Source organism: Tasmannia lanceolata, unplaced genomic scaffold (assembly GCF_043159265.1).
Source record: "Tasmannia lanceolata isolate RefF3 unplaced genomic scaffold, GAP_Taslan_0.1 ptg000015l, whole genome shotgun sequence".
In the NCBI taxonomy this organism is placed as follows: domain Eukaryota; kingdom Viridiplantae; phylum Streptophyta; class Magnoliopsida; order Canellales; family Winteraceae; genus Tasmannia; species Tasmannia lanceolata.
In genome coordinates, this window is record NW_027518692.1 from 37,641,121 (window position 1) to 37,661,731 (window position 20,611).

At 37.7% G+C, this 20,611-nt stretch overlaps 1 protein-coding gene across 2 annotated transcripts; it reads right to left on the reverse strand.

The window, feature by feature from the left end:
- Positions 1-2,357: 2,357 nt before the first annotated feature.
- LOC143847075 (uncharacterized) lies at positions 2,358-20,197 on the reverse strand. Of its 2 annotated transcripts, XM_077355747.1 has the most exons (11): positions 19,866-20,197; positions 17,522-17,602; positions 17,252-17,428; positions 16,916-17,116; positions 15,648-15,783; positions 15,313-15,475; positions 12,350-12,478; positions 3,971-4,165; positions 3,012-3,134; positions 2,515-2,653; positions 2,358-2,393 (listed from the first exon to the last, which is right to left on the reverse strand). In XM_077355747.1, the coding sequence occupies exons 1-10, from the start codon at positions 20,059-20,061 to the stop codon at positions 2,552-2,554; spliced, it is 1,503 nt and encodes a 500-aa protein (XP_077211862.1). In that variant the 5' UTR covers positions 20,062-20,197; the 3' UTR covers positions 2,358-2,393; positions 2,515-2,551. The 2 variants fall into 2 exon arrangements, with proteins under 2 accessions (XP_077211862.1, XP_077211861.1); XM_077355746.1 differs by having other exon boundaries at positions 2,358-2,653.
- Positions 20,198-20,611: the final 414 nt, after the last annotated feature.

Here is a 20,611-nt window from a genome sequence, read left to right on the forward strand (position 1 = left end):
TTTCAATTGTTGAGTCCTCATAAGTTTAATGTAGTTAGAGTCCAATTGCATGTAGAAAGTACTGATATATATAAACCCAACGTGCAAGGGTTTGTGGCACATTTACAGTTCTTTGAAATTTGAGAAAATTTGCTTCTTTCTTAATTAGAGAGAGTGCTTTATCTTGTTCTTTGTGGATTCAAAGAACAGCGAGTCATGGATTCGACGGCACCCTTCACGGATTCGAAGGTTTATCTGAAAGGAGGTCGACAGCGTTCAACCCCTGTCTTGTTCTTCGTGCTTCTGGCTACGCCACTTTCTCTCGTCTTCTTCAACCGAGACAGCACACAAAAAACAAAGAGAAAAAGATCCCTCCTCAATTTCTCCCCACAAGACCCCAAGAAGAAAACTCTTTTTTTCTCTCAATCTCCTTACTCGTATTCTTCCTCTCTCACTAAAACATTGAATTTCTCCAAGCCTAAGATCTAGTCTCACTATGAAACGACACTCTTCTATGTCTCTCAAACAATACTAGGTAAGTGGCACAAGGAAAAACCGACGCAGAGTAGGAAACAAGACAAACACCCCAACAAAGTTACTTTAGAAATAATGCTTATAACAGTTTCAAAAAATGAAATAGTTAATGGCATCCAGACAGGCCTTAATGTCCCTAAAATCATCTAATTTGCAAGTAATGATCAATTTTGGTGGTATCCAAAGAGGCCCTTAGTCTCTTGAATCATTCCCACCCCAAATTGGTGAGACATAGCAGACATTTCTTATACAAGCTTAGGAATCACGGGATATATCTAGAACTCCATGCACCAACAAACAAGAAAAAAGAAGGGAAACAAAAAAAAAACTTCTTTGAGAAAAACAAAAATCCAATATCCTTTATACAATATCCATACAGAGAATTTATATTAATCATCATGTGGCAGGAGACCCCGTACATCTCCCAAAACAAGCACAAAAACCGCATTTTCGTCCTCTCCTCGGCGGTGTGGATGGTAATGGTTTGGGGTGCGAATTTATTGTCTCCTCCTCGCGATATTTCTCTGGTTGGCATCGGTCCGTTTTGGCGGCGGGCCTGCCGCTTTTCAAGTCCCACATGTTAGGCTGATTGTCCCAAATCCTACCGGAGGAACCTTGCCGGCGGAAAGAGACAGACGATCTCTGTAAAGTTGTCATCTTCCTTTGCAAATCTTAATTTGCCTTACTATCTCTCCTCTCTTGTTCACCACCCTATGTTTCTATCTTCATATTCAGCTAAGAAAACCGATTTTTGGGTGTTGGGGGATTATTACACCCTTTTAGGTTTTGGTTAGAAAAGGTTGTTTTGACCGTTGTGAGTGGTAGTTATTTATGCATCAACACTGCATTGTAGCCTCTCGTTTCTCTCTCCCTCTCTCTCATCAAAATTAGGCATGACATGACCAGTATGACACCCATGTAAGTTTCTCATGTGTCCAAAAGCAGGAATGTATGAAACAAAACAAAACAAATTTATGGGTGTCAATAACAATTCCCTTTGACAAATTGTATGATAAGTTGAACAACTCATACACCGGAATGACAATTTGAACCGTCCATCTAGGGAGCGTTATTATCTATTGCAAATAAATTGTATAGGGAAGTGATATATTAGCCCCCTTTTCTTCCCTGGGCCAGCCCTCTCTACTGTATTTATGAATTATGACTGCCCTTTTAGGCTTTTACACTACAAGGGGTTGTCCAAGGAAGAATAAGGGGCAGATATATCATTTCCCTTTTGTGTAAACGTGACATCAGACCTGGCTCCTTAGATAATTTAAAAAACACCCGTTTTTTGGGACCTTAGAAGTGACCCAATTGCTAAGGTGAATTGTGAGTTACTTTTTGTACTATGTTACATATTTTCTTTTTTTAAAACATGCTTCCTCCACATTATGAAAAGGAGAAAACAAACTTTGAATAAAAAAAAATTAGTAGCCTAACTAGGAAGAAGCACACTCTTAATTAAGGCCTTCTAGGAATTCTGTAGATTAAAATTTCATCGAAAATTTCTTACTTTTCATTGTTCGATTACAGAATGAGAAAATAACTTGAATCAGATCAGTTCAAGTTTTATTTAGAGAGACCTTTAATTTATACCTATACCATTTCCCTCTAAACCAAAAGACAAAAACAGTTTCCCTAAGAAAAAATTTCCATGAGAAAGGTTTCTCTTGCAATCCAAACAAGACCAAAGAGAAATGTGTAGGAAGCGTGTGAGAAACACTTTTCCCTTATATTTGATAAGCAAGGACACCTTAGCTTCCGAAGCCTGAGCTTCCCATCCGACTAGGAAGTTTTTGGTAACTATGCTTTTGCCCCTCAATGCATATGGACCATAATCAGGATCCCGATAATAAAGCACCATAATTATCTCCAACCTAGAGAAAATATGCCTTGGGTCATGCATGATGGAAGCAATGATTTACATTTCGAATTTAGGATACGAAGATGCACAAAGGGCTGCTGAAATTGATTAGCTATTATTTATTGAATGCTTACAAGATCGGAACCTTTATTGGGTTCGCCGACACCCAACTCATCCATCAGTCGTTGCGAGTTTCTGATAATTGGCATATTCGATCCCATTCAACCGCACGCAGCATAAGATCTGCTCCGGTAACTCTTCGGCTTTATTCCCCTGTTTCAACAAAATAGCATGTGTTGTTTAAGTATAAATGATTAAATAACATCAACTCTTAACAGCTTAAACTTCTGGAGTAATTGGCTGTTTTACATGGTATCGGAGTGTGAGTTCAAAACCCAACAACTCCTTAATATTAAAAATCTAAGTGTACTGCCAACCCAAAAAAAGTGGGGTCACACGTGAGGGGGAGTATTGAAGTATAAATAATTAAATAACACCAACTCTAACAGCTTAAGCTTTTGGAGTAATTGGCTGTTTTCACACGCATTACCATGATCTACGAATAATACATACATGAAAACATGCAACCAATTGATTCAGATTTGAACACAAATTCGGGTGAAGAATTAACCTGAATCGTCAAGCCAATATCCAAGACACATAGCTTCAGTCTGTCTTGAAATACTTCGATCCCTTTCCTTGAGATGTAACCGAATCTATGCATGTCTACATCAATCTCGAAATAGTTTTCTCCCTGTAAATGTGCAGATAGAGTAGTGTTTAATTTTTTTTCTTTTTTCTAGCGGTGAAAGTGACAACCCTCTACTTAAACTTCAGTGAATTTTCCATATTTTTTTATGTACTTGTTTAAAACAAAATGGCGGCAAAGGGACTGACATTACATCAGCTTTTGTAATGGCTGGAAGGCTTTGAAAGCACAACTCATACTAGATATGAGATCAAGCAAGACAAATTATGTGTAATTTAATCCCCAACAAAATTACAATACGCACGAAGTTCTACAAAAGTATTGATGAATGCCTTGCAACTAATAAATAGGCAGGATAGTAGATGGAAAGTTCAATGGAGACATTCCAAATTCTAAACCTAAAATCTTTAGGGCCCGTTTGGATACCTCATATTTTGTATTTGGATTTGGAATTGAGTTTTAAATACAAAATGAATAGATCCGCCAACTCATGTTGAGGGAGACAGAGAGAGAAAGGGGGGCGGGGGTGGTTACTTTCTACTGGAGGGGAGAGGTTGAGGAGCAAAGAGGGTGAAGGAAACTGCCAGATCTGTGGATTTCCAATTACTTATTTCCACAGCATATTTGGAAATCTGATTTTTTTCACTGTCAGTCGCTGATTTGGAAATCCAAGAATTTGATCCGGATCCAAGTCACAACGCAAAATAGGCTGTAAATGTGAGAAATCAAAATCAAAATCTTCTCGGCATCCAAACGGGCCCTTAATGAGTTCAATGGATTTGGATTTACTTGTGTTTTCTTTAAAATAGAACAAGAATAGAATGAACATTGAGACGTCATTTGGATCTGAAAGTAACATAATTAGCAGCAAATAAACTTACCAAGTAAAATTCATGTTGGGGACGAGAAAGAACAGGCTTTTCATTGTAAGCATGCATAAGCTTTCTCTCAGCTGCACTTAAGTGGAGATCATCCAAATTTGATACACGGCCCAAGATCTTTAACCTTTCGCGGATGGGCAAAATTGAATCGACGGGAAAACCTTTAACCTTTTCTACTTCATCATCTATTAGCTTCTGTTTCAAAAGAACATGAATATGAATTGATGAAAACATGATAAATACCCAAAGATTTCTGATGGATAATAATCCGAACAAAACATACAACTTTACTCTGGCACCAGGGAAAATAGGATAAACAACCACCAGCACCATGAAATGCACAATTCTCTCAACAAAACAGCTCTTGAAACAAGAATTGAGCATAGCTCTATTGAAAGCAAAGACTAAAGAGATAGAAACTTAGAAATCACAAAGCTGCCACTAGGATAGATATTTTTGTAGGAATTCCATGTAATCCTTCCTCTTAATCCAAGAAGTCGTCAAAAAACATTTGACTGAGACTACCAGATGTTTTTAGAGCAATTAAAATACTGTAATATGCTTTGGCGCTGCATGTAAATTGGCTAACTTGTATGTCCTGTTTCATGCCATCCTCTGTAGTTTGTAAAATTAGCCTTTTATTGATACATTCCACGTTACAAAACAAGATGGATGGAATGTAGGTTTTCATCAACAAAATATCTGAAAAAATGAATCAAGACTATATGAAGGGAAAGGTATAAAACTGGTAGTCACATGCGCTTGGCGTCATTGTTGAAACAAGAAATGGAGTTTCACACTTTTACTATAAGAAAATACACCAAGAATTTCCCCAATGTCTACGATTTTTCCCATAACATTTGGAGTTTAAAGACCACTGACCCCAATTAAAATTAGAAACTTCCTCACAAATCTCTATAAAGCATTAAGTGCTCCTTCCAAAGACTCCAGATTGTAAAGGAAATATATTAGTGTCCAGGACCGTTGCTATTTATCGTATTTGCATCTCATGGTATGTATGAACGCCCTCATCCATTTGAGCCCATATTCTAAATAGCTGACAGTAAATTAGTTGTTGCACTCGACTACCTACTTTAAATTTATATGTTCAAAGGCCTTGGTATATGATATAGTAAATTTAGTACCTGTAAAATGATAGGTACTGTAAAATCAAAGGCCTTGATCTGTTTCCCCTATTGAAGCAAAACTTTGGAAGATCCACCCTCCTCCAAGTGTCTGCACTTTCAGTTGGGCGGCTATTCGGGATCGGATCCAAACGGTAGACTTCCTAAGAAAGAGGAATATGTTGATAGTAGATCATTGTGCTTTGTGTTTAGCGGCTGGGGAATCGGTGGATCACATCTTCATTCACTGTCAAGTAGCTAGGGAGGTGTGGAGTAGCATTTTATCCAGGTTTGGTATTTCTTGAGTCTTCCCCTTAAAGCTCACAAATCTAATTGAGGGTTGGAATATGGACCCTCGGAAGAAAAAGGGGAAGGTTGAGTTGCTAAGTCGTCGTATTTCCTTTTCATTAAAGCTATAGCCTTGACCATAGCTTGGGTGAGGAGTACCCCCTTTATTCCAGTTTGTTTCGGCGTTCGATCTATGGGAAGGTTGGCGGGAGATTTGTTTCAGTGTTGAGCATCGGTCCCCTATTGTTCAAGCTTGGCAACCTCCTGTTGGTGGGATGTTGAAACTGAATTTTGATGGTTCCAGTATTGGTAATCCCGGATCGACTGGCATATGGTGATGCAGGACAATACCTAATCTAGGGAAAATCAGACACCCCTAATGGGATAATGGTTTTAGGAAAGGCTTAGGGATAACTCGGAAGACTCAAAACTTCTAACGGGACTAACTTAGGGCTGATTTAATGAAGGTTTAATTAACGGGCAGCAGAAATATTGAGGCTTAGAATGCATCCAATAATTAGAAGGAACATAATTAGCATGAAATAAACCTTATACAAATCAACCAATAGGTAAAGCTCTTTCAGATGAATTGTTAATGACAAAATTAGGCCTAAACTAAGTTTTACGCATGCAACTAATTAAAATAACTAAAAGCTAATGTAAGTACCAATGAAATAGGGCTGATTACACAAGCATGAAAATAATAATATCCAATGAAGAAAAACAAAGTAAAAGGCTCAAAACGGTCTAGTTTTGGGCTGTAAAGGGTGTTTTGGCAGATCTAGGATTTTGGTTTAATAATGCTGTCCAAATCTTAGATTAAGATTTAGAAGGTAAAAGAAAGGTTAATCTAGGGTTTAGGCTCTGATTTGATGGTAGGTTTAGGCTAGGGTTCACTAAAACTAGTTTAAGGGCTTGAAAAGAGTGAAAATTGCAATAAGGCTCAAAAGGGGTTTAAAGTTAGGGTTCTTGGGTGTTTAGGCTGAGGTTAAATCATAAAAACAATCCCTTAAAATCTCATAACAAGATCTTGGAGAACAAGGGAGATCTATGGATTTTTGGTTTTTCAAGTTTTAGGGTTCAAGAACAAAGAAAATAGAAAACCTGATTTACTAACCTTGTTTGTGTTGATTTGATTGAAGAAATAGAAGATAATAGAAGAGAATAGATGACAGGAGATGAGAGAAGAATGGCTCCAAGCCAGCAAGAGGAGAAGAGAAGAAGTCCAAGCCACAGTAGCTCTCACAAAATATTCTCAATTCTATTCAATATTCAAAGGGTGCGTTTGGATCGCTGGAATCGGGAATCAGAATGGGTATCCCATTCCAAATTCGGCGATTCCGGCATTTGGTTATGACTAGGGAATGGAATCAAGAAATTCGTGTGGAATTTGAAGTGGAATAAAGGGCGTCATCTATTACCCATCAAAGGAGGTGGTATTCTGATTCCTGGAATCAGACAAAACAGACGCTCAAAATCAACATGTTGGTCTGGAAAATGAAAATGGTTTTTACAGACGTTGGGTTTCCATCATCTGATCATTATCTTCTAGTTCAACTCTATGCTTTCGGTGGAAAACAAATCGGGTTGGAGAGAGCTTGGAGTGGAAGAAGACGATGGCTTACCGCTGCAACTACGAATGGCAGTGAACTCCATTTGCATGTAAGTGGAAGAAGGCTTGCCAGGTATTCTAAGTCATGGTGAATGATCCCATTTGCAAGAAAGCATTCCATTTTCGGTTGCTTCAATGAAATGAATTAGGGTTTGAGAAATTTCAGGCGAAATCCTCTTGCAAAAGAGGAATCGTGGCTTGTGTTTCATAGGATAAGAAGATTGAGCTTGTAGAAGATTGATCTTGATACCATTAACTATCAGTTTTAGTGATTAAATTGGATGGATATTTTCTATCAAATCTATGTTTTACATGGATATGGATTAGGCCTCATTCATTTCCTAATAAAACTTGGCTAATGAAGCTAAGGCATGACTTGGGTTGTTGTTATAGGCATATTGAAATTGTGAAGATTTAGGTCTCATATTCCGGCCGACTATGGTCTTTAATTACACGAGTCACTGCTGCATCTAAGATGTTTGTGGAAAGTCCTCAAAGGCCTCAATTGAAGTTAAACAAGAAGCACGACCTCACCGTGTTTGCTTATTTAGTTCGGTTGGTAGTGTAAACTCTGCCATAGCAAATACCTTTCTGAGTTAATGTAGCCAATCGCAAATTAGTTATAAACCAGCCCATATGTTTTCATTGCCCGTTTGGAGAATTTATCATGCCTACAGAAGTTATTAAAATTTATTTTGATCAAATGGAAAATTTATTGAAAATTTGATTCAATTCTGACAATAGTCGCGACGCTACCAAACACTCGAATTGGAATCACAAATGATTCCCTTGTTGAATTTCACTCCTCAACCAATCTCCAATCGCTTAAGTTGTTGGAGAAAGGCGTTATTTATCTTTTATACTTTAACACTCCCCCGCACGTGTGGCCCACTTGGCAAACACGTGGCACCACGATATGAAAGCCTAAATCAATGCCCTCAGCAAATAACCTATCACCTTTATGCAAAAAAATCTCCACCTCCTCAAGCAGTGTTGCCCACTTCAATTTGCAAATATATCTTGACTTTTTAACTATGCAAAAAATCTCCATCATAATTAATAGGGGAGAATGTTTAAAGCACTACACTAGAATTGGAATTGCATTCCATGTTTAGGGGGAATTGGAATGTCAAGTCGATACCAATTCCTGATTCCGGCAATCCAAACGCACCCAAAGGTCCTTTTACGTTGCTTTCATAAGATGTATTTATAAGAAAAGAAACCCTAGAAGATAACTTAAAGTTAAAAACTAATCTCAATCATTCATCTAATCCAAAGTAAACTAAGTAAAGATAAAAACTTACCTAAAATAGTAATCCCGTAATAAACCTTAACCACTTCCTAAAAACAATCAGAACTTGCTCAAATCACATACAAATCATGTGATCTTGGGCCCATTAGATAGGTAATTGAAAAACCTTTCTAATAATACCAAAAACACACCAAACAGATGAGATTTGATGCCTAAAAAGTAGGCTACAAATAAAATGATGAAAATAGAAAGTAAAAAATAAAAAAAAGACGACAATGTCTGTGACCCATGTTAGAGTCTCCGCCATCAATCTCGTCCACGTCTACGCTTGTAAATCATTGTTGATGTCCCCATCAGAGGGGTTCTAAGGAATCATAGGGGTGATGTCATTTAAGCATTTTCAGGGCCCATTGGATCAGCTGATGCTGGTGAAGCTGAGGTTAGAGCTGTGCTCCGAGGCATTCGCTAGCTAGATAAGGAGTTATTAGAAAAAGTAATAGAAGGGGATTCTCTTAATACCATTCGGTGGCTTAGGGGTTCTGTGTTTCCTCCTTGGGGGTTCGTTCAGTTCTTTGATGAGATGCTGGATAAAATTGATGAGTCTTCGATCACTTTTAACCATGTTAGAAGATCAGCAAACAGTATGGTAGATTGGTTAGTAGGGAAGGGGAAGATAGACTCTTGTTGGAGTGCTTGGATTTTCTTCCCCCTTGACTTGGGGGTCCTGTTGTATTTTTCTTATTCTGTTTCTTGTTTCTCGTCTTTGTTGTATCTTTGGGGTTGACACTCTCTGTCACCCTCCTTTTCTTTTTAATATAATCTTGCTACGATTCAAAAAAAAAAGTACCTACCTTTTTTTTGAAAGATAACAATTTTATTAAGATGAAAAACTATTATAGTGAAGGGACAAGGTGTCCCACAAGTGTAACAGATTACATGAAGACCAAATACAAAACTAACCGCTCTCGGTCAAAAAAGAAGACCGCAAAATCTTCTAGATAATCCTCGACTCCAAGATGTGATCCGACTGAATAATAACGATATCATCTCTATCTGCCCCATCTTTAGCGAGTTGGTCGGCCACTTCATTAGCCGACTGACGCATATGCTGAAATTTTGGCGACAAAGATGAAGCGAGGTCCCTAATTTCCACTACAATGCTTGTGATCGTCCAAGGACCTATGGCTTGGTTGGTGGCCCAAGATATAACATTAGATGAATCACCTTCTACAATTAAATGGCCAAACCCTTGATTTGCAAACCACCTCAAACCCCATAATAGTGCACGAGCTTCCGCTTCATTTGAGTCGCAAATGCCTACTGGACCGGAGTAAGACAGAAGAGTGGATCCATTAGAGTCCCTGAATAATTCACCAATCCCCGCATGACTTGGATTTCTTTTAGAGCTCCCATCAAAATTTAATTTAATCCAACCAATTGGTGGAGGGTTCCAGTTAGGCGCAATGGGCTGCTACTTTTTTTCAAAGATTATTGTCTTCAAATTTCTTAAAACATCCCCTAAGCTGTAACTTGGACCGTCCTTCCCAATACCGCTCCACGCTATGATATCCGCTTTGAATTCAAAAGCACTTCTTTCCCAACTACAATTTACACCTCTAAATATACAATTATTCCTTTCCTTCCATAAGTGCCAAATCAAAGTGACAGGAACAAGTTTTCACATGGCTCTACCAACATCCCCAAACGGCCCCGCGCTCCAATCGATGATGATCGACTTAATGCCTTGGAGGGCCCAAAAAAGTAAATTGTTCTCATCCAAAGCCAGAATGAAAAGGGACAATGGACAAGAAGATGGTCTCGCAGCAGCAACAAAAAATACATTGACTCGCCAAATGTACTTTCCTCCTTTTGAATCGATCACACGAATTGATTTTCTTCCTGACCACAGTCCAAGCAAAGGCCACAACCCTAGGAGGGGCCACTACTTTCCATATTCTTGAGCATAGATATGCTTCCCGATCCAAGGATGCCAACCTGTAGAAAAAACAACGAACTGAAAAAGAACCAGAGGAGTCGGGGGTCCAAATTAAGTTCCTGTCTTAGCATATAGCATATCTTAATATTTAGATTGATAATATATAACTGTAATGCATGCAAGCAGACTTATGCCAGGGCATTTTCAACAGAGATGATTGTTATATCTATTTATTTTATACACACTAAAAATTGGTTTGGTTATTGATGTAATGAAGATCACCCCAAGTAATTTTGTCCAATTGGATATGCTTAGAACAATTTAAGTGATGGGTATATGTGTCTGCATAGTGGATTTTCTTGAGCAATGGACCAAAGTGAAATTGGTACTTTGGAAAGCCTCGAAGTGGATTAGTGAAAATAGACCCTCAATTTTTTTTGGTGGGTGGAAAATGAATATATGTATATGATGAGATGAACAAATGAAAGAACTACAACTACACATGAGTGAACACAATAAAGAAAGCAGTGAATAACTTATAATTAAGCAAGAGTATGAGCAGTAATGAAAACTGTAAAGAACAAAAAGGGCTAAGGTTAAGCATGATAAACTACAACTAAATAAGTCTATAGTGAATAGATAACGGCTACAACTAAAAACTACAAATGATAAATCACTATCAATCAAAGAATGAAAGCACACTAGCATGATCCTATAAAATAAACAGTAGAGAACAACAAACACAACTCCTAAAAATACTAACAACAGATCCTAAACTCTAAATGTATTCCTCGACTCTTGGATAGTCTGATGTTCATCCAAGCCGCCTATGTATCCCTGCCTCCACGAGAATCAGAGTCACGTAGTTCTTCGCACATATTCTAAACTATGATACCTAAGACATCTAGACCGCTAAACTAGACTGAACCTAAAAGACCTGACTGATTTTTAAAGTTTTTGGAACGTTATTTAGGTTAAAGTGAATTGTGAATTTTAGGACTTCCTCTATGCCCTAACTAAATGAAAGTTAGCCTTAAACTAATGCAGGTGGTTCCTATATCCTGTGTAACTGGGCTGTATGTCTTAAGGAAAACAATTGACAAACTAACGCATCCTATTCTAGTCATCAGTCGGCGATGTGGATCTCCAACTGACCGGATGGAGGCATTCCTAGCTAGGACAAACTCCTAGCTCTAAAACAAATTCACAAAAACCAAAACACTCTATCTAGGACAAACTCCTAACTCTAAAGGAAGAGCTTTTCAAAAACAAGTTTTATCGAAAAGCTTTGAAGTATTTTTGAAAGGTTTAAATGGTTTATTTACGAAGTATGAAATGTTTTTTTTGAAAAGTTTGACTGGACTTGGGATAAAAATCTCAAGTTGCTTACGTATCTCGTGGAAGAGGATCAAGCCAACGTGGTTCGGAAACAAACTTTCTTAGGGATGCGGTGGTGGAACATTTGGATAAACTGGGATAAAACCTGCAGCCCAAGCATTAGGTACAAAGTGCCAAGTGCCAACCAATTGAGCTATGAACTCGACCAATTACAAGCTCCTTGAAATATGGGAACTTTACAAGCTCCTTGAAATATGGGAACTGACCCTATATATCTGCAGATAGATTTTTCAGGTGACATTAATGGACATGGATAAAAAAAACGGGCGGCCCAGGGCTCCCACCATTGCGGGGTCTGGGGAGGGCTAGATGTACGCAGCCTTACCCCTACTTTGTAGAGAGGCTGCCGTGACTCGAACCCATGGCCACCAGGTCACAATGGAGCAACCTTACCGTTGCGCCAAGGCTCGCCCTCGCATTAATGGACATGGATAATTGCAGAAATTTAATATTTTTTTTGTTTATAAGTTTTAGATGGATGACATGCAGAATTGTTTGATTTGATCTTTGTCTCAGAATCATTTTACCATTAATATAAATTTTAGAAGGTAGAAATCCATCTAAGACCTTAGAGTTAGGACATGGAATCCATCCATCTTTGTTGTGAGAAGTTTACCAAGGATAAAGAAATGTTTGGAAGATTAAAGTCATTTGGATATGATGATAAAGAAGACACATCAATCTCATAACACAATACCAGACAAAATTAAACATAGTAAGCAAAATTAAATCAACCTATAAAGACAAAGCGATAGTGACTTTGGCATACTCTGAGGTTGTCCTGGAAATGAGGTGGAAGTTCTTTTGAGAAACTCTCAGAAAGCCTAAAGTACAAAACAAAGCTCAACCCTTCCCCGTCAATTTCATTCTGAAAGATCGTTACAGGATGCAATGGAACCTGCAAAAACAGTAACTAGTGTTAGTGTGATACGTTATCATCTGGTCAGGAAAGGAAACATGGGTGTTCAATTCAACTTGTCCTAGAATCAAGAAAATGGAACTTATGATTTAAATGTCATCATTGAGAAAACAGATGGATTTTGAATCATTTACATGCATTTAAAAAAAGTTTATGTAAAAGAAAATATTGTTTTCCCAAGCCATGATAGTAAGGGAAAAGGAAATTCGACAAGCTATGTCATATCATATTGGATATGCCTGATAGGAAAATCTTTAGAAACTCTATTTCAATGGCCAAAATTTGTTTCCACTTCCATGATGTGTCTGGTCTGTTTTTCCTTCCAAGGATCAAGATAAACAAGGCTGAAAGGATAATACCTCCCTTACAAGTAATTTTGAATTATTTCAAATTACGAGTTGAACACCAGCCCGAAATTCAAAAGGAAATGTCTAAAGATTTCCCAAGCTTAATTTTGACGGCGCTTATATGCGGAATTCAAGTCCGGTGGGAGTAGGAAGACTTGTCAGAAATCAAATGGGGGAAATTGTGCTTGCATTTTTTTGGGACAATTGGGCTAAAGGAATCCAACAAGGTGGAGGTTTGAGCTCTCCATATAGGTCTCAAGGGTGGAACTCTACTTATTGAAGAACATTCATCCAACGTGTTATTTCATGGGCCAAGAAATATTGGGCTCAATGGGTGAAATATACATCTTGTCAAATATTCTAAGGATGCTGATGAGGAGTTGGTCGGCTTCCTTCGCTTCGAGGTTATGCCTAAACGCAAACGACCACACAACTGTTCCACACACACACCCTCCCGGCGCGCACCCACACACACAACCCAATCCCCCAAGTTATTCATACCATTCTTTAATACTAGACTCTCTATGGGTCACTAAATGGTATGGGCTCAAAAAAGTATGGCAAAGGCTCAACTCACCCACCCATACATGGAAGATATGATTTTGCACCATAAGGTTTCTTTCTCTTCACCAAATCTCCAAAGCCACTTACTCAAAAACATTTTGTTTTTCATCTTGATGTTTCCAAACCCAATGCCTCCTTTGGGTTTTGGTTTGCAAGCTTCTTTCCAATTGATCAAATGTGTCAACTTTTTATCTTCATCCTTTCCTTCCCATAAGAAGTTTCTTTGCAACTTCTCAAGTATCGCTAGTGGTTTATGAGGAATTGTCAATAGATATACCAAGATGTTAGAAAGTGAAGCTTTAATTAAAGTTATTCTCCCTCCAAAGGAGAGATAGCTCTTCTACCAATATGCTAAGTTTCGTTCCACTCTATCAATAATCGGAGAACAAAAAGAAATTCTACGAGTGTAATGCAAAGAGGTATGTTTTGGAAAGTCGCAGGAAGATTGTCTCATCCAGTCTATCATTAAGGGAAATTGGCAAAAAAAAAGAGGGGGGGCGGCCCAGTACTCAAGGCTCCCGCCATTGCGGGGTATGGGGAGGGCTAGATGTACGCAGCCTTACCCCTGCTTTGCAGAGAGGCTGTTTCCATGACCCGAACCCATGACCACCAAGTCAAAATGGAGCAACCTTACCGTTGCGCCAAGGCTCGCCCTCTCATTAAGGGAAATTAGCAAATCATCTGAAAATTGAAGACGTGATATCTTTGTGGATGTGTTACTTACTTTAAATCCCTCTATAATAAAAAAATACTTTAAATCCCTCTGAGAGCCTTCTTCTTTTCCCTGGCAAAAGAAAAGGCTTCGAATTTCCACCACTATTACAAATAAGAAAGGAGATACGAGATTCCCTTGTTTAAGGCCATATCAATGTTGCATAGAAGGCCAGGGGTTCTTGCTCTATCTCTCAAATCAATGTACTCAATTGCTATAAGAACTCCATCTAGAAGTTGTCCTCTCCACAAATGCCCCTTGGAAAGGAGAGATCACCAAATTTACTTCTTTCCTTAGCCTTATGGCTAGCACAATAGCAATAATTTTAAACCATATGCACCAAACTAACGGGTCTAAAATCTCTAATTTTCTTTACCCCATCTTTTTTGAAATTAGAGTTATGAAAGTTGTGCTCATCTCCTTAACCACCCACCCAAACCACACCCCCCCCCCCCCCCCCGGGCAATAAAATTCCTCGAATACTTCCTTTAAATTTTCTTTTAAAATCTGCCGAAATTCTTGATTGCATACCAACAAATGCGATCATATGTTGACAAGGGAAAGGCACATGACTATTGGCCCAACAAATGTTGTTCGCATACCAATGCTATGATATTTTTATCAAAGCAACCTCATGACTGTAAATGAAGAAAAAGGAATATGGTTAACGGAAATTGGAGTATCTTTCTTACAGTTGCAGAGTCCTCAATAATACAAATTACAAGAATACAAGTTCGTGATGGCAATCAATAAATAGAAACTTACATACAAAAGCACACGTGACTATTGCCCCAACAAATGTTGTTCGCATACCAATGTTATGATATTTTTATCAAAGCAACCTCATGACTGTAAATGAAAAAAAAGGAATATGGTTAACGGAAATTGGAGTATCTTTCTTACAGTTGCAGAGTCCTCAATAATACAAATTACAAGAATACAAGTTCGTGATGGCAATCAAAAAATAGAAACTTACATACAAAAGCATTTGGAAGCACAAGCATCCTTCAAAGCCATAAAATACTAAAAATAATGAGAATTCGGTTAAACAACAAAAATAATTTAACAAACCCAAGTAGATTATTTTGTATGATCATATCATTTTAATGCATTAAAGAACATGATTAGATCAAAACTAAAATAAAACCGAATCATTGGTTAAAGCTGGCGTAAGTGTAAAATAGGAATACCTGAACATTTACTACAAGGATAGGTGGGAACTTGCGAGTTGAATCCACAGTCGGGAGTTCCACAAACCGAGCAATATGATCAATTTTCCGCTGAGATAAGAAGACATCAACACCAAATGGATAATATGCAGCATAATTTGGCGCAAATTCTTTCTTTTTATCCCTGCCATAGAATCCAAAATGGATGCTAAATTAAGATAAATCCATGTACCAAAAAAAAAAAAGATGAGGCATATACATCAATCCTTAATTCCAATGTCCCCAAAAGATGACATATGTTAGAAACAAGGTTAATGGAAAAAAAAAAAAAAAACTAAATGCATAGGCTTACTTACCTGAGATAATTCACCCCCCGAACCTTGAATGTACTAGGCTCAATATCTGACCAGCAATCAAGCATTTTTTTCTCTACTGGGCAAAATGGAACTTGGGAACCTGCTAATGGTCTTTCCACAAAACTCCTTGTAGAAACTGAGAAAGTAATAGAAAGAGGATAAGCTAAATTACATCACTGCTCTCAGTATATGTCCATCCCAAGTTCATGATTTAAAACCTTCAAGTTACTACCATCCATCATATGGTGCATAGGGGGAACATTTTAAAATATGAAAGAAAGGATTTCATATGAAAGGCATTATTTATTTGCTAAAGAGGCAGCCTCAATGTATGTTGAAATGCATGCATGGAGCATGGTACAACTGTGATGCAAGTATATAAGAGGTCAACACATAGTAAATGCATATGGACCATTCCTCAACGCAACTTTTCTAATGAAAAACCCCTCTGTCTCTATGTAACTTTCTCTAAGGAAAACTGCTCAATTTTCAACAAGCTTCATCAATAAAAAGGATTGTTAAAGAAGTGACCCTACTTTATGGGAGTTCAGCAGGAAATCTGAGGCTGGTAAATAGGGATTGTCAAATGAACTATGAATTTTGGCAAATTGTTGGTTACTCCAAATAAGATTCTTTACATACTCCTATAATCAGGTCTTGGGATTTCCATCTGGGAATTAGTGCATAAATGCTTGCTCTCAATTTTTTTCTCAGTTATAAATCAAGAACATTCACAAATTTCAAATCTGTTGCACTGAAGCATCTGGTTTAAGCTTAAATGGAATTTCCTCAATATGGATAAAAAAATTTGAAGCATATTGTATGACTGTTTTTATGATTTCATAAACTTAAATCAGTCGGCGCTATTCATTTCTATAGTAAATTAATCCAAATAGTAACAGTTATACCCATATATAAAGAATAAGTCAAAAGAAACAATGTCAACATCGAAGAGTTCCAGTGGCACATAACCATAGGAATGAACATTCAGATATTTAAGCGGAAAGAAAGCAGTCAATAGATATTAATAAAGGCATGACAATGGAACTTCTCAGACAAATAAAAGAGTGATAATTTAGGCAATTCCAGTTTTATACAGGCAATATCAATTCCAGGAGCAACCAAAGATGAAACATCTTAACTCCTCAGTTTAATTTCCTGATGAGAATACCAGTCCAGTTTCCAATGAATTTTTTTTTAGTTACAAGTTCACCAAATAAGTCCAATATTATACGACTGACCTAAAAACTAAACAATGGAGAACTCACATAGTGTAGGAGTTGCATGTCCTTCCATGGACCGCCATTTGAAGGGAAGTTTTAAGGCAGCCTTTTTCCTCGAGCTTGGTGGACTGGGGCTGAGAGATTTTTTCTTGTCCATTGTGAAGGCAGTAGGAACAAGACAAGGCAAGCAGGCATTAGGCAGACTACCACAATGGGCCAATACTCCCTCGTCCTCTCTGTTAGCACCTTCATACACAGAAAAGCTAGGGATTTCATCAAGAAAACTACAGGTTCCACATTATTTAAACTTAAAGCACCATTAGACTTTGATTGAAAATCAGCTTCTCTTGTGTGCAAAACAGGGGGGTCTTGAATTATTACCAGGGTCACTGGTGTGTTCACATGTTGAATTTTCTACTGACAGTTCCCCTAGTTTCGGATGGTCGGTGCAGGAAGGGATGCTTGGAGTATTTCCATTAATGTCTTCATGGTTAGCATTTTTCAGAGAAGAAAAACTGGATATAGATGCACCTTCAAATCCATTTAAGGATAATGCATCTGCACAAATTGGAAAACTATGCATAGTTTAGTGAGTTTAAGAAACCTAACATTTCAAACAATTGTAAAGGTTATGGTGTTTATGCCATCTACCTTCCTGAACACTCTGGAAATCATCATCACAATCAGACTCAAATATTACAGAAGAATCAAACCATGCCTCCTCAGTAGATCCTGCAAATGCAACCCCATTATAGTAAAACCAGATAAAAAAGCTGGATAAAATAGTCTCATAACATGGGATAATAACTACAAGTTCCTAAAGAATAAAGCAGCTCCATGGTGAAGAAACTTCTATCAAGATTTGTCCAGAAACTAGATGTGTAAATCGGTATACGATCATATTTAACTGAAATGTCTGCATAAATAATGAAATAAGATCCAGTGTCAACATGAGTTTAGATTAATATTATTAATGATCGGATTAAGGGAGGCAAACTTTAATAAGAGATGAATCACATTTTAGTTTTATAAACTAATAGCACCATGTGTAAAAATGAAGACCAAATAAGGTACAGGAACGTCAAGATAACCAAGAAGGCAAAAATAAAAGTAAGACAACCAAAATTTCACCTTTCCTCCCTTATTTCAAGGAACACAATCGAGCATTCTGTATGCTTCAGCAGTGAGGTCACCTAGCATGATTGTCACCTACATTAACATGGGTTTCATTTCACCTCCCGGAATCATTCTTCCAAGTGCAAACCAAGCATATTGTAGTAGTAAATTGCCACCCCGTAAATAAAAACTTAGCCAAAGAGACATCTTTCTTCAAATGAAATATTTGACAAAGCTTCGAAAGGAAGAATGGTACCCCTACCTTGATAAACTCATGCTCATCGAATATAGAATGGAATGGATTAATGTGCTTGTACATACATAAGTGCAAAAATTCGTTCGAAGTCCGTATAAATTCTTCTAATTAAAACTCTTCGCTAAGTTTCTTCATGGGCGATCGGAAAATTTGATTCAGTTCCCTAGATTCTACTTCCTAGCGAAAATTAGAAGTAGTTGAATCTGTTGGCTCCCTTTCTTTTACCCCTACTCTAGATATCATATCGAGGGATAGAGTTTATTGTGGTCCTTGTGATGCTCTGTTTTCCACTTTGCATTAGACATATCTAGGGTTAGGTCTCATCTTTGTTTACTTGGTCTATGTCCCTACTCTTGGAATAGGGATAGTGTTTTGTATGCTTGATTGTAATACCTTTCATATCCAGGGATATCATATCCAGGGATAGAGTTTATTGTAATAAACCGGTACGGGTCCCCACCAAACCCCAGCTTACCTACCCAACAACAAAAAAAAAAGTTTCTTCATGATAATTACCCTTGAACATTGTCATTTTACAGGGGACTATTTTGCAAAGTCAACATACTGTGATTCTTCAACTCAATGGTACCTTCAAATCCAATCTTTCAATTAGTTGATTCACAACTATTGGTCATGTTGCCTACCTGTTCTCCTTTCTTTATCAATACATGGAAAATACGTTAATGAAAGGAAAGAAATAAAAATCATAAATAACAAAGCTACACATCCCTTGATTTGTGAATGTGGTAAAGATTCCGAGAAGGGTATGGCAATCAGAGGGCTCGGTCTGTTCCAATAACAGGATCAAGGAAACGAAACACTGAGAAGTTGGAAGGTTTCCATGGGGTTAGTTTTCATAATTGTTCACTCCATGGGTAATAACAAAGTTATTCAACTGAGACCCATGTCTCCGAACTTAATTTGAAGGTTTCTTTAGTACGTAAATCGCATATAACAATCAAACATCAATACTAGTGTAAAATAATAACACGTTCTGGGGACGAATTTCCACAAAAAATCACGTAAAGGAAACAATGCAGCAATATATATCTACAATTCTAAACTTTTTCAACTAAATAACAATCAAAATCAAAGGACTATAAGAACATAATCCAGGACCAACTTGATCTTGGTCTTCCCAAATTTAAGAAAAGATCTGAATCATCTGATGCAGGCGCATCTTGCAAACGTGCTCTTGTGTTTAGAAAGTCTAGAATGTCTAATGGAAAAACCTACTTTTATTAGGAGTCTAAAGCATATATCTTCCTATATGTTAGTGGATTAGTTTGAAAGAATTGGAATCCTCAAGTTTGAGTATTGACTCAAGTTTTGCTTATGTATCATGTAAGTAGGTTAATAGTGTTGTGATTATATGTAAATGAAAAGGAGGAGAATTCGCAACCAAAACAGAAACTTATGTTTCAAGAGAGTTATATAGTTCTTCTTGAATTGAACCCTTAGGAGGTCCCGTTGCCTCTAATCGACCTCTTTTTCTATTATTTTCCTTGTTTCCACTAAAATGGATCAAAACCCACATAGCAAAACAAGAGAAATAATCAAACCACAAAAAAAATCAGATTAAATAAAAAAAAAAAAAAAAAAGGGGGAAGTAGAATTAGGAACCTTGGAAAGCAGGATTGGTGTAGGAACGACGACCAGGCACACCCCCACTTGAAAAACCCACCTTTTGCATCGATTCTGTGGCTTTCCGAGAGAAAACCCTTTTCTTCAATTCTCTTTCCCGTTTGCGAGACCGTTTAGAAGATTTCGAATTCCCATTCCCAACACAAGCTCCGAGCCTCGAAACGCAGCTACCCATTTCCCTCTCTTCAAATCAAAACCAAAAAAAATCACAATTTTCTTCTCTAATAACAAGGAAAATTCAGAAGACAAAAAAAAAAAAAAAAACAGGAGAGAAACAAAAAACTCTCTCTCTCTCTCTCTCTCTCTCTCTCTGTAATTCTGTACATAGATTACGACCTCAGCAAGTACCAAAAGTCAATAAGTCCAACATATTGCTTGAGTACGGCGTATTTCTATCCGGGTGGGTCCGGGCATTGGAATACTGCCACGTGTCTTTCTGGTCTTTGTTTCTGGTGAGAAGTGTAGAAGGACTTACGCGCGTCGTGGTCTATGTCACTATGTGTGTCGGCTCATCTTGTGGGGTCAGTAAACGAGGGCTCGGTTTCGCTTCGGTTCGGTTCGGCCAATGCATTAGTTAAGCTTTTTTTTATCTCCTCAATAATTAATTTTTGGAAAAAATACACTTAAGACCCCCTCTGGTTTCTGACACATTCAACTTAACCCCTAATGTTTAAAAAGTTACAACTCACCCCCTGTGGTTTCAATTTGTATAAGGTCGGCCCCCT